Source organism: Rattus norvegicus, chromosome 1 (assembly GCF_036323735.1).
Source record: "Rattus norvegicus strain BN/NHsdMcwi chromosome 1, GRCr8, whole genome shotgun sequence".
Lineage (NCBI taxonomy): Eukaryota > Metazoa > Chordata > Mammalia > Rodentia > Muridae > Rattus > Rattus norvegicus.
The window spans coordinates 216,563,503-216,577,581 of NC_086019.1; the positions used below are offsets into that span (position 1 = coordinate 216,563,503).

General features: G+C 43.9%; 1 protein-coding gene across 10 annotated transcripts in view; it reads right to left on the minus strand.

Moving 5' to 3' along the window:
• Positions 1 to 499: 499 nt before the first annotated feature.
• Sdhaf2 (succinate dehydrogenase complex assembly factor 2) overlaps positions 500 to 14,079 on the minus strand; it is a 28,876-nt gene continuing 15,296 nt past the window's right edge. For 4 of the 10 annotated variants that reach the window (XM_063268386.1, XM_006231042.3, NM_001008371.1 and 1 more), the window contains one exon: positions 4,357 to 5,798. In XM_063268386.1, the coding sequence (XP_063124456.1) occupies positions 5,668 to 5,798 (131 nt within the window). In that variant the 3' untranslated portion in view covers positions 4,357 to 5,667. Of the gene's footprint in view, positions 1,740 to 4,356; positions 5,799 to 8,996; positions 9,154 to 14,079 lie in introns of those variants that run through there. The other 6 variants (XM_017589442.3, XM_039084172.2, XR_010055124.1 and 3 more) reach the window with 5 other exon arrangements.

Genomic DNA, 14,079 nt, shown 5'->3' on the forward strand with positions numbered 1-14,079 from the left:
CTCCCCTCTCCCTAAGCCCAAAGGAAGTCTGAGCTCAAACTGTCAGGGGGAGCTTGACTGCATGTGTCCTACTTGGAGGGCTTAAGTAATTAAGTCTGCAGTGGCTAAGGCTGTGGCCATCTCTGTGAAAATCAACTCCCCAGGCTACTCATTACAGTTTGAATATAAAATGTCCCCCACAGGCTCCTACACTGGGGGGACAGCATTGCCAGCTGATGGAAACTGGGGGGCAGTAACTGGCTCCTGAGGACTCTGACCTCATTCCTTACAGAGTTATTATATGGTGGCATTAATTGAAGGTGGGGCCTAGGAGGAGGAAATAGGTCCTGGGGACATACCCAGGATACATCTTGTTCCTTCCTTCTGCTTCTCCCTACTACCTGGTCACTATGAGATGTTGCCCCTCCATATTCTTCTGCTGTGGTGCTCGGCTTCCACAGCCCTGAAGCAACAGTCAGCCAACTGTGAACTGTACCTTTTGAAAACACGAGCCAAAACAAATCTTGCCTCCTTTTAATAGTGCCAGGCATTACTTTACAAGAAGTGACTAACATTTAGTTCTACAGGGAGCCCCGGAGGTAGCTACAGCTGAGTCATCAGGATCAGTAGCCTTCCTACAGACTCCGCAAGCGCTGGCGAGGGGCAGTGTGGCACTTGGTAGCTCTGGGGCTATTGCTTCCTTTCAGACCCTAGTCCCTGCACTTCCTGTGACTCTGAGCACGCAACCCATCCAACCAACCCTTATTTCCTACCAATAGGGGGAACCGGTAAACAAGGATTAAACGCTAAGATCCGCATAAAACCCTTAGCGGTCTGGCATATGGTCAGATTTAATAATTCACTATGGCTACCACTGTGTCACTAGGATGCCAAGTACCACCGCCAGCACTTTCCATGCATTCCTTCCTTTAGTCCTTATCCCTGCACAAGGTTCACCTCCACAGGAGAGAAGCTGGAGAAGAAATGTGGCCAGGGTCAACCGGCTGATCACTGGCAGTTCTAGGACTCCGAGCATGAGCTCCCAGAGAACTGCCCTCGGCTTTATAGATTTGTTGCAGGGCTAGAGATTGAACCCAAGATTTCATGCACACTAGGTGAGTGCTCAACCACAGAGCCATAGCCTTGTCCCCCCTCTGCCAATATCTGCTCTTAGCAGCTTTGTTCTTTCCCGTGTGTTCCAGGGCACTGCAATAGGCACCTCTTTTAGTTTAAAAACAACTTTGATGTGTGTGTTTGCATGCACACTTGTGTAGGGACTAACATCAGATGAGGAAGTCAGATGCCCTGGAGCTAGTTACAGGTGGTTATGAACGGCCTGGTGACAACTGCAAGCTGAACTTAGGACCTCTACAATCGCTCTTAACCCGAGCCATCCTTCTTGACCCACATTTTTATGACATTTAATTATGGGTCTCTGTGGTGTGTGTGTGTGTGTGTGTGTGTGTGTGATCTGCACATCGGTGCTGGAAACCACAAGAGCAGTAGGTACTGGGCCATCTCTGCAACCCCATAGGTGAGTATCTTTATTAAATACTAACAAGCTGGGTATGTAGCACCCTTGTATTTTGTGAGAGCTATAGTATGCATATTGAGGTCAGAGGACAACTTGGAGGAGTCAGTTCTCTCTTTCTACCATGTGGTTCCCAGGGATTGACCTCAGGTTCTAAGGCTTGGTGGAAAGCACCTTATCCGCTGAATCATCACACCGGCTTAGTAGCACACACACATGTAGTCTCAACCTGTGGGAGGTAAAGGCAGGAGAATCAGAAGTTTAGGTTATATCAAGCTCAAGGCTAGCCTGGGCTACATAAGATCACATTTTAAAAAAATAAATAGCAACAAAAACAAAGAATCGCATGCCGTGCTGGCTAGTTACATAAGCTGATATGCCTAGCTCACATTTTACTTTAAACTCAGGAGCAGCCCAGGACCTGGCTTTAATGTCTCATCATTGGGGTCCGAATTCTCTGCACATCTCCACTCTTCAAGACTGACACTGTCTTTCACAGCAGAGATATCTACATTTCTATCAATGGACTGCCTTTTAAAAGTTTTGTTGAAACAGGATCTGCATTGCCTAGGACCCCCAGACTCCAGCAGTTCTCTTCCTTCAGTCTGGTGAGTAGAAAAGAAGACAGATTCACACCACCAGATATAACTAGATATTTGTTTCTCAAAACCAGGGCGCCTCGGGGCTGGGGATTTAGCTCAGTGGTAGAGCGCTTACCTAGGAAGCACAAGGCCCTGGGTTCAGTCCCCAGCTCCAAAAAAAAGAACCAAAAAAAACCAGGGCGCCTCTGCCGAAAGCTACCCACCCCCTCACACTGCTCTACTAGACGGAGGAAAGACGCTTCCATAGCCCATCCCCAGAGAGCTTGCTTGCCTTGGGTGACATCTGAACAGACTCATCAAGTGTTGAAAGGCAGGAAGTTCAGTATCATATAAGTAATGGGCTGTACTAACAAGGGGACTTTCTGCTTCCCAGTTTCACTGACCCGCTTACCACATAAGGCTGCTTGGCTATTTGGTCTATGAATTGGTGTGCTATTGGTACTGGTGTACATGCACATGTGTTTTTGTCTGTGTGAATGGGTATGTACACATGTATGTGAAGGCCAGACGTTGACATTTAGTGTCTTTTTCAGTTGTTCATCACCTCATTTTTTTGACAGGGTATTATTCCATAATCCTAGTTAGGCTGGTATTAACTGTGTAGCCTGGGCTAACCTTGAACTTGTAACTATCTATCTCAGTCTCCTGAATGCTAGGCTTATAGGCCGGTGCCACCATACCTGGCTTTCAGCTTTCCTTGTCTAGCCTCAAAGTGGCAGATGGATTGAAAGATAAATGTGAAGTTCAACTATCTCAGAAGACTCCTTCCCCTCTGATGCTTAAAAATACAAGCCAGGTTATGCCACTGTCACCTTGGCTGGAGCTGAAGAAACTGGATGAACTCCAGATGGTGCTCCAAGCCACTATGAGGTGCCTCTCTAACGGCAGCCACAAGAAACACTCAGCTGTCATGGGAAGCCTCAACTTAAAACAGTGAAGAGAAGAACTGGGAGGGGGAGGGGGCAGGAAGCAGCCTTGACCTAGTTTGATGTGTCTGGAAGAACCTGTGCAAGGGTACTCACAGGGTAGGTCAAATGCTCATGTGCCCAGTACAGGCTCTGAATGAGGTCACTGAGCAGTGACATGTCAAACCAAGAACAAAAAGTCTAGTTGCTGCTTCTCATGGGTCATGGGAGCTGCTGGCCCTGGTGATACGTTTATTTTTCTGAAAATGCACTGTGGCCAGTCTAGTTTTACTTACTGTCTAATAAAAGAGAAAACTGTTTACATAGCACCCTTGGGCTTGACACTGAGCAGCTGAAGTTAGCAAAATCCTTCCCTTTCAAAGATGACACAAGCCAGCAGCATGAAGGGAAACAGTTCCTTTAGAAGCATGCCATTCCCAGGTGCACGCCGAACACCATGTGAAATAAGACAAAATGAGGGTAAGAAGGGATCAGAACTGAGGTGCATACTTGGCTTCTGGGGCTTGTTGTATAACATGCCCAGGATAAATGGGGAAGGCGCTATGCAATTCCTGTGCACTCCTTATAGTCCAGATGTTTCTATATATAAACCCTGCCTGTTTAGCACCCCCACCACCCCTAGGACATCAGAAGCCCAAAGGGCTAGCATCTCTGTAAGCTCCTTTTACTCCGTAGCTCTCATCCCTATTCCTTGCCTAAGTGAGTGCTAAACTTTTCCATCAAAGGACTTGTCACCAGGGTAGGGTTTTTTTTTCCTTCTACTTTGCATTCTGGTAAGGCACTCTGTGGTTATTTTAATAGGATCAGCCTCCTGACTTTCAGATGAGACTGCCTTGTCTGTATATGTGCAGTTGACGGTCTGTTAGAAGACAGAAATCTCAGTGTGAGGCTTTGAACAAAGGTTCCTGTCTTCCTATGCTATCCCGGGTGCTGATGCCATCCAGTGTTACCTATTATAGCGTTTGGCAATCTTGAGACTTAAGTGATTATCACCCTTAGTTAGAAACCACAGCTTAGGCCAGTAAATTTCTCCAGCAGCAAAGCAATAAAGCAAAGGCTTGAGCTCATAGCCATCACGCTGCACCACTTCTTACCAGAGCCACAGTGGGGCCTGGGTGATTCTGGGTGGAAGCTCCTCACTTTGGGAAGTAGTTGGTGGCCTCCTACCCACCATAGAGCAATACAGAGCTGTGTCTCAATATTGTCATTCTTGCCTTCAATTGTCCAGAAGTGATGGTTGCTACTAAATGTTAACAGAGAAGCCATGTTGTCTAGCAGGACGTTCATGAGCTTTGGATGTAGATCAAACAATAATGAATTCCAGCTTTCATCTTTTTATTTACTTTTTTATGTTTATATTTTTATGTTCATTGGTGTTTCTGTGTCTGTGTCAGATCCTCTGAAATGGAGCTATAGACCGTTGTGAGCTGCTTTGTAGGTACTAGAAATTGAACCCAGGTCCTCTGGAAGAACAGCCAGCCATTGCTCTTAACCACCAAGCCATCTCTCCAGGCCCAAATTCTGGTTTTTGATCATGGCTGTATTACTGACTCCTTCCAAGCTAATCTCTTGTCCATAAACAGGCCTAATGCTATCTGTCTGTGGAAGTGCTCTGAGGTAAGTGAAGGCTGGTTCCCCTCTTCCCTCCCTGGACAGGTATCTTTCCCGTTTTCCTATAGCTCCTGTAGTTACCCACCCAAGTCTCTCAGTGCTGGCCAGTTTTCTCTCCAGCCAGCACCTTCACATACCAGCCAGAGCTCCTGCAGAAAGAATCCTTCAGGAGTGCACAGCTCTCCTAGCTGCCTCACTCTACAGTGTGATCTAGGCTAGCTTCAAATTCTTAGTGCTGTTCCTACCTCAGTTCCCCGAGGGTAGGACCTATGACACAGTTAATATGTTACTTCTTATATGCCATTATTATTTGGTCAACTAAAATAATTTGATGGCTGTCAGAATGAGAGGAAAGTTTGCCACAATACCAGAAGGTCAGAAAACTTATGACTATAAGCTTGTAAAACCCCATTATAGGACTATATGTAGCAGAGAATCAGACAAAAATGAAGATAACTGTGAGGGTTAGTGAACTGTTGACTTTCTTCTCGATAGTCTTCAACATTCAACTATCTTTCAGTTTAAAACATGTATGTTGTGAAAAGCTGATGAGGATGTTGACTTAAGCAGTATGCCCACAATATTCCTGCTTTGGTGCCCTCATTCAGCTTGCTGTACCTTTGATGGGCTCAGTTTAGAGGCCTGAATCGACATTCTTTGGTGGAACTATCAGGTTGGGGTGGTTTTATCTTAAAAAAGTCCAGGGCCACTGGGTGGAGGAGGATGGGGTCAGCTCTTCCTACAGCAGCAGTGTCTTTTGCATTGTTGGCGCTGAGGCAGTGGACTCGCTTCCCTACAGTGCCCTCTTGTGGCAGACCTGCAGCACAGCACATATCAGCCAGGTAAGGGGTCTGACTTGGGTTTTACAGACAAGCACAGGTTAGATGAGTCATCTTACACATTACATGTCTGTCCTGGGAGAGGTTCAAGTGTCTAAGGAGAAGCAGGAAGCCAAGGTCAGTACCAGAAGCAGTTTCTATCCATATAATGACCACCACAACAGGCAGTGGCACCCGGCTTAACGAGGCTTTTCAAAGAGATATTCCAGATCTGGGGCACGCAGTCTCTGCTCTTTGTTTTTGTTTTTGGTGAATTCTCTCAGTAGTTCCATGACTTCATTTTCAAATATTTCTGGAGCTGGTTTTGCTTCTGCAACAGAAGGGTAGGCAGAAAGGATTGTGCACAGTCAATGTTGATGTAAAGGATGTGGAGCTACGAAGCTGCATACAGTGTCCATGCCTATGGAATCTCAGCAGTTATGAGGCTAAGGCAGGAAGATTATTGCAAGTTCAAGACCAGCCTGGGCCTGAGTGAGTTCCAGACTAGCCTGGGCAAGAGTAAAAACCCTATCTCAAAAAACAAAACTGGGGCTGGAGAGATGACTCAGCTGTTATGAGCACTTGTTGCTCTTCAAGGGGACTCACAATTACCTTTAACTCCAATCCCAGGAGATACCCTGCCCTCTTCTGGCCACCCACAGCGCACCCACACACATGTATCAATAAAAATAAGGTAAACCTTAAGAGCCAGTTCAAAGGCTCAGTGGATAGAGCCTTGCCACCATGCCTGATAACTGAGTTTAATCTCTGAATCCACATGGGAGAAAGAACCACTTCCCACAAGTAATCCTCTGAACACACACACACTGTACAACATAAAAATAGTTTTTAAAGAAAAAGTAAATCTTTTTTTTTTAATCTAAAGGCAAGCAACAACAAAAAGCAAACTGAAACTCTGGCAATGCCAAGAACCACAGATGGATAAACAGCCCTTAGGCCATCTCTGTTCTTCCTCCGAATACTCTAGGCTACACCAGGGTTGGCAGACTGTTGGCCTACACGTGTCAGTAGCTTTGTTAGTGCAGCTGCTCTCATTTGCTTGCATTATGACCCAGGCTACTTTGTATTACAATGGCAGAGCCAAGGAGTCACAACAGAGCTCATACGGCCTTAAGATTGAAATATTTACTCGCTGGTGCATAAGGAACAAATCTGATGGCCCTTGGCTTGCGTGATCCTGGCTGTCCTGTTTGGCTTTGCATTTGGCCTCAGTTGTCCTCTGGGTACACTGAGTAGTTTTCCCCCTTATCTGTGGTTTCACATCACAATATCATTTACCTTGGGTCCTTGTAGTTTGACAAAATATAAAATTCTGGAAATAATTAGTGAGTTTTATTTAAACTATTTGTCATAAGCTGATAAAATCTTAAGCCATCTTGTTCTTTCTGTCTTGAGTATGCATCATTCTTGTCCATGTATGTACACTGTAAATGCTACCCATGTGTGAGTCACTCAGACACTTCTGTTTTGGGAATATAGTAAATGTATAAATATTGCAGGTTTATGTTTAAGTAACCATATTTTTCATTTTTGTTTGTTTGTTTTTGAGACAAAGTTTTTCTGCAACCCTGGCTGTCCTGGAACTCAGAGATCTCCTTGCCTCTGCTTCTAGTGTCAACATTGAAATTAAAGATGTGAGCCACCACTGTTTAGTTATTTTTTGAGACAGGGTCTCTCTATGTAGCTCTGGCTGTCCTGGAACCCTCTAGGTAGACCAGGCTGGCCTCAAACTCATAAAGATCCACCTGCCTCTGCCTCCTGAGTGCTGGGATTAAAACTGTATAACCATATTCTTTTTAATCAATAACAGACCCAAAATACAAGAGTAGTAATGCAAAAAAGGCACTGGGGCACAGAGATGGACAGACAGGTTGATTCTGGTGCTGTGTAGCAGGTAACACTGCAGGGTGTGTGTGTGTGTGTGTGTGTGTGTGTGTATACGCACGCGCACATACATATATGGGAAAAGCATGAACTACATGGGCTTGGTATCATTCCGTTTTAGGAATCCACTGAGGACTTTAGAATAAATTCCCTGCAAATAAAGGGAGACTACAGCACTGTGTCTCCTATTCTTTCCTGTTCTGGGAGCTCTATTTCCATCTCCCACTCTAAGCTATGAACTTCCTGAAACAAAAGCTCTGCTTCTTCTCTTCATCAGTTAGAGACCCTTGGTTGCAAGGCACAGAAACTAACTACTGTAAACTTGAGCCAGTGGAAATCTCTGGGAAGAGATGAGAGGCCCAAAGAATGAAGATAAATCTGAGGAATGAGATGTTAGTAGACAGGCAACAGGGCTAGAAGACAAAAAGCAAGAATGCTAGTCTTGTCTAGTGGTAGGAGTTCAGTAGTGTTCATCATTTTCAATCTCTCTTTCTACCCTAGAGATAGTTGTCTAAGAGGCCAATTACAAGCAAAGCCTCCTACCAGCAAAATTTAGGTGAGTCTCCAGAGAACTAAATAAAATGCTAAAAAGAAGACAGATTCTGTCTGTCCAGAGCCTGGCACCCAGTGAGTGTTCTGGGTGTTTTGTGATTTGGGAGGGTTAATTTTTTTTTCTTGGGCTGGAGAGATGGCTTAGCAGTTAAGAGCACTGACTGCTCTTCCAGAGGTCCTGAGTTCAATTCTCAGCACCCACATGGTGGCTCACAACCATCTGTAATGGGATCTGATGCCCTCTTCTGGTGTGTCTGAAGACAGCAACAGTGTACTCATATATGTTAAATGAATAAATAAATCTTTAAAACAATTCTTTTCCTAGTATTTATTTTTTGTGTATGAGTGTTTTGCCTGCAGGTATATATGTGTATCATGTGCACGACTGGTACCAGTGAAGGCCAGAAGAAAGCATCAGCTCTCCAGTAACTGGGATTATAGTTGTTTGCAAGCAACCATGTGAGTGCTTGAAACTAAACCTGGGTTTTCTGCAAGAATAGCAAGTGCTCTCAATTATGAAGCCATCTCCCCAGCCCCTATTTTACTTTTTAAAACAGTGTGTGTGTGTGTGTGTGTGTGTGTGTGTGTGCGCGCGCGCGCGCGCGTGCGTGCACTTGCACATGCACATCCATGCATTCTATAGTATGGCTTTGGAAGTCACATCCCTCTTTCCACCTTGTTTTTGTGTTGGATGTTCCAAGTTGATTGGCTTACTAGCTTCCTGAGTACTTACTATAAGAATGCTGGCATTACAGATATGTACCACTTGGATTGGTGGTATGAGCCTATAATTCTAGCACAAAAGTAAGTAGATCTCTGTGAGCTCAAGACCACCTTATCTACGGAGTGAATGCCAGGCCAGCCATAGCAGCATGAGACCTGTCTCAACAAACATTAAAAAAACCACACTCGGGGCTGGGGATTTAGCTCAGTGGTAGAGCGCTTACCTAGGAAGCACAAGGCCCTGGGTTCGGTCCCCAGCTCCGAAAAAAAGAACCAAAAAAAAAAAAAACAAAAACAAAAAAAACCACACTCCACTATATGTGCTTTTTACATGAGTGTTAGCACATACCTACTAATTTTGGCACTGGCAAAACTGAGGCAAAAGGATCAAGAATTTAAAAACAAATCCAGGTCAAGTGGAACTTGCTTATAATCTCAGAACTCTGGAGGTAGAAGTGGGCAGATCTCTGTGAGTTCCAGGATATCCAGGGCTGCACAGTGAGACCCTGTCTCAAAAGGAAAGAGGGAGAGAGGGAGGGAGGGAGGGAGGAAGAAAGAGAGAAAGAGAGAGAGCATGAGAGAAAGGAATTTGAAGCTAGCCTAGGATACACAAAGAAACCTCATCTCAAGAAGCTATCTCAGGAAATACCCCAGTAAGTAAAGTATTTGACATGCAAGCATGAAGGCCTGCATTAGAATGTCCAGAAGTCGGGGTTGGGGATTTAGCTCAGTGGTAGAGTGCTTGCCTAGGAAGCGCAAGGCCCTGGGTTCAGTCCCCAGCTCCGGAAAAAAAGAAAAAAAAAAAAAAAAAAAGAATGTCCAGAAGTCACAGAGAAGAACAAACATGTAATCTTAGTGCTCCTGCTCCTCCACCAAGACAGGAGAGTCCCTGGAAGCCCTAGCACACTAGGCACAGCTGTTTGCTGTGTTTGAATTCTATCTCCAAAATCATGTTAAGGTAAAAGAGAACTAAATTCACACTCAGACCTCCACAGGTGCACTGCATAGCATGCATAAATATACTGTCTGTCTGTCTGTTTCTCTCTCTCTGTCTCTCTGTCTCTGTCTCTCTCTCTCTCTCTCTCTCTCTCTCTCTCTCTCACACACACACACACACACACACACACACTCCAATTTTCTTAAAGCAAACGAATAAAAATGTGATGTAGGGTCTAGAGGGATGGCTCGGAGTTAGGAGCATGAACTGCTTTTCCAGAGGACCTAAGTTTGATTCCAGCACCTGTATCAGGTGCCTCACAACCACTTGTACTCCTGCTCCAGGGGATCCGATGTTTTTGGCCTCCACTAACTCCTGTACCCATCACATGTGGCATACAGACACACATACATATACATGATGAAAAATAAAATAAGCCTAAAAGGAGGGAAACTACAAGAAAGCAAAGCAATAAACAGACGCAGGAATAACTCGTGTAGGACTCTCAGTAAGAACTGAAAGTAATTAAACAATATCAAAAGCTCTGGGGGAAAAGCAAGCCAAATATAAGAACAGATGAGGAGCTCCAGCGGGGAGCTAGAAAGTCTAAATGTCATATGGAAATGCTAAAAATAAAAGCACAGCAGCAGCAATGCAAAATGACTTCAAGGGGCTCATTGTGACATCTGACACAATTCAAGAATCTGTGAAAGACAGGCCAAGAGATGTTGCCAAATACAAAGGACCCAAAATGATTTACAAAGAGAAAAGCACAGAGAACAGATGCCAAGAACTGTGGACACAAATTGTTCAAAGTGCAATCAGAATTACAAAAGAAAAAGAGAGCATGAAGGAGACTGAAGGATTTTCCAATAATAATCAAAGACATAAAAATACTGAGAACCCCAAACAGGTAAATGCCAAAACAAAGACCTAGGCATGCTGCTATTGTTAGGATAGGGAGTGTTCCTGCAAGGACAATGCCCCCCATGTATCCCCAGCTTACTGTTATTGGAAGGTAGTAGAAATTTGGGGGACCTAGAAAGTCTTCCAGTCAGGAAATAACAGGATCGAGTCTCTCCCTTTCCTACCCCCACACACCTGACACATGCTTCCTGGCTATCAAATGAACACTGCTCATCATGAGCTCGCTGCATCAGGTGCTGCCTCACCTGCATAGCTGCTTCACCAGTACTGGAGCCTATCACCTCATGACTGAACTCTGCAAAACTGTGAGCCACACAAACCTTTTCTAAACTGGGCATGGTGGCATGTGTCTGTAATTCTAGCTACTCAGGAGACATGAAGCATGAGGTTTGATGGAAGTTTAGGAGTTTGGGGTCAGCCTGGGCAGCATAGTATGATCTCATCTCTTAAAGTTTTAAAATGGCTTTTTCATTTTGGATTTGTTTATTTATTTTACGTCTGTAAGTGTTTTGCTTGTGTGTGTATTATACCACGTAAGTGCCTGGTGCCCACACAGCATACAAGTGGATGCCAGAGCCCCCTGAATTGGAATTACATGCTGATAGCCCAGCAAAAGAAGTACATATTCATAAACTGCTGGAAAACAAACAAACCCATGAGCCTTCAGTCTCATACCCAAGGCACAGAATTCAAAGCAGCCGATTTGTGTAATAGTGAGGGAAGTTCAGCAGAGGGACTATGGTGAAATAGAACAGATTTATATAAAGAAACAACCATCTCCAAAACTAATGAGAGTAGAACATATATTTTGATCATTCTCCTTTACTGCCCACAGTAAAACAGAAGAAATGTGTTCCAGGCTTAAAGTAAGAAGAATGCCACAAGAGCTGAGGGCAGGGGCAGGGTAGGGGCAGGGGTTGGCACACCCTGTTGTCAAGGCCTTACATCATTACACATGAGGCTCGTGAGTCCTGCAGACAGACTCTGATTAATTAATTACCATCGTATACTGTGAACCCATGAGCAATCAATAAAAACCTGTTAAGGACAAAAATAAACCAGGAGTGGCATTAAACACACACACATACACACACACACACACACACACATACACACACACACACACACACACACACACAAACCCACAAACACACACGCGTGCACCAAGACAAAGAAACAACGAAGAGATGGAAGAAACAAACAATCAAAAATGGTAGCGTTCAATTCAAACACATCGAGAACTCAGCAAGTACGAAAGACCTAAACACATTAGTGAAAAACAGACTGTCAGGTTGGGTAAAATGAACGAGCATGTATTCTGTCTACAGAAAACCTCAATTTAGCTATAAAGACAAAAGCAGCTTGTGGTTTTATAACAAAAGTCCTCTAGCTGGTAATGGAAGAGGAAGTCAGATGTGAGGAAAGAGCCCTTCCTGAGGCGGACGGAGAGGGTATGCAGCAAGGCCCTCAAAGCTCAAAGAGACTCACTGCTGGCAGGTTATTTAGGGAAATCAGCCCTCCAATGGTAAAACAAATTCTCAGAAAAATGTCAGTGTGCTTAGAATTAAATTCTTCCCCGAGTGTCCAGATGGAAACAGAACACCCGACTCACTGATTTCAGAATGTAAGATCTGGGCAGAGCTTTTCACCCACAGAACTTTGACCCAAGGAACTGATGTGGCTCCAAGTTTAGTAAACTTCAAAACTTGGTAATTTTTTACAAAGTAAGAGGGAAACAATCTGAACAGAAAGCTACACACCAGGCAAAAACAAATCATAGAAATCTGAAGGCCCAGCAAGCTGCCTTAGTGGATCACAGTGCTTGACCTCAAACCCAGAACCTGAATTCAGTCCTTGGAACCTACAAGGTGGAAGCAGAGAATCAACTCCTACAAGTTGTCCTCTGACTTTCACATGTACACTGTGGAATGAGGTCTTCCTCCTTCACAAACACACACCAATAAATAATAAATAAATAAATAAATAAATAAATAATAATAAAAATCCCAGACATGTTTGCACCTAACACCTGACCCTTGAAAATATGAAGTGAAGGTCAAGGGAAGGGGAGAGGATTACTGAAATCTCAGGCAATCCGCAATTTTAGGTAATTCCAATGTTCCTCTCTCGGTAACTGATATAACAGGCCCTCAGAAAATGAAGTCCAGAAAGAACAAAACACCATCAACCACCCTGTCCTAGCCAACACATCGAATGTTCTGCCCTTAAGAACAGAAGACACACATTCAAATGTACATGGAATATTTACCAAGGTATTTGGTACTTTGGGCCCAAAAGAAAACCTAAACAAATTCTGGCAATTTATGAAATAAACATGGGCTGAACAGTCATAAGAGAAATTATAAAATAATCTGAAGTATAAATGTAACATAAAGAAAATATAAAAATATGCTGGTCTCCATCTGCACCCAGAGCTAAGGCTGTACAACAGCCTTTGTCCCTAACAAAATGATCAGAAACAAAAAAATACAGTGTGGGGGTTGGGGATTTGGCTCAGTGGTAGAGCGCTTGCCTAGGAAGCGCAAGGCCCTGGGTTCAGTCCCCAGCCCCAGGGAAAAAAAAAAAAATACAGTGTGTGTATTGTGTGTGTGTGTGTGTGTGTGTGTGTGTGTGTGTGTGTGTTCCTTTCTCTCCTTCCCCTCCCATAGGACAATCATTCAATTCTATACTTTTTAAAGCCCAGGAAAATCCTTGTTCTGACTTATTACTCTACACCCATCTCCCCTCTCTTTGCTCTTGGCATTGACCTTTTGAAGTTCAACCCATTTTACCAAATGGACACACATCCTCTATTTGAAATACGATAGATGGTTTGGGGTTCTAATAACGCGATAGTCACGCCATTCACAGGGCTCTTGACCTGTGCTGGGAACTCTTACAATGGCTTTATGAAAACTGTCATCATTCAACCTTTATTCGGGCCACTTAAATGGCAACCTCTGTCCTTTTACAGCTTAGATACAGGAACTAGCAGAAATTTGATTAAGAAAGCTGCTCAAGGTACCACAGTTGGTGAAGTACCAGGTTGGAGACTAAAAAGAGCTGGAATAAAATTTAGTCTCAGAAACTGGGTCTACAGAATGCATGGCTCCCGTTTCAGCAGTTCTTTACATGTCACGGGATCGCTCCTCATAGCTCTAGGGGGAAGCTACTCTTTTATTGTTTTTAACACTGTGTTGCAAACACAATAGCAAAGAAAGTTCAACAAACTTGCTAAACACACAGCTGGTATCAGAACCAGAATTCTAAGCCCAAATTGATATTTGTAACTAAGCACATTACACAGCCCCTGTGCTATTTAACGACTGTTATTCTAAAGAGCTCACTTGAAGCTGAGGAAAGGCATTACAATCTCACAGTTAGTCTGTTGTCGAGGAACAGAAAACTATACTGGTGTCTGCCAGGCAATAAGATGGCAAGGAATGTAGTTCAAGATTAAAATTATTTGTTAGGGAAAGTTGCTAACTCACATACGGTCATTCATGTTAGGTCTCCCTACTTCTATTTAAAATAAATCACTCTTGAGAATTCTTATTCTATCAGTATC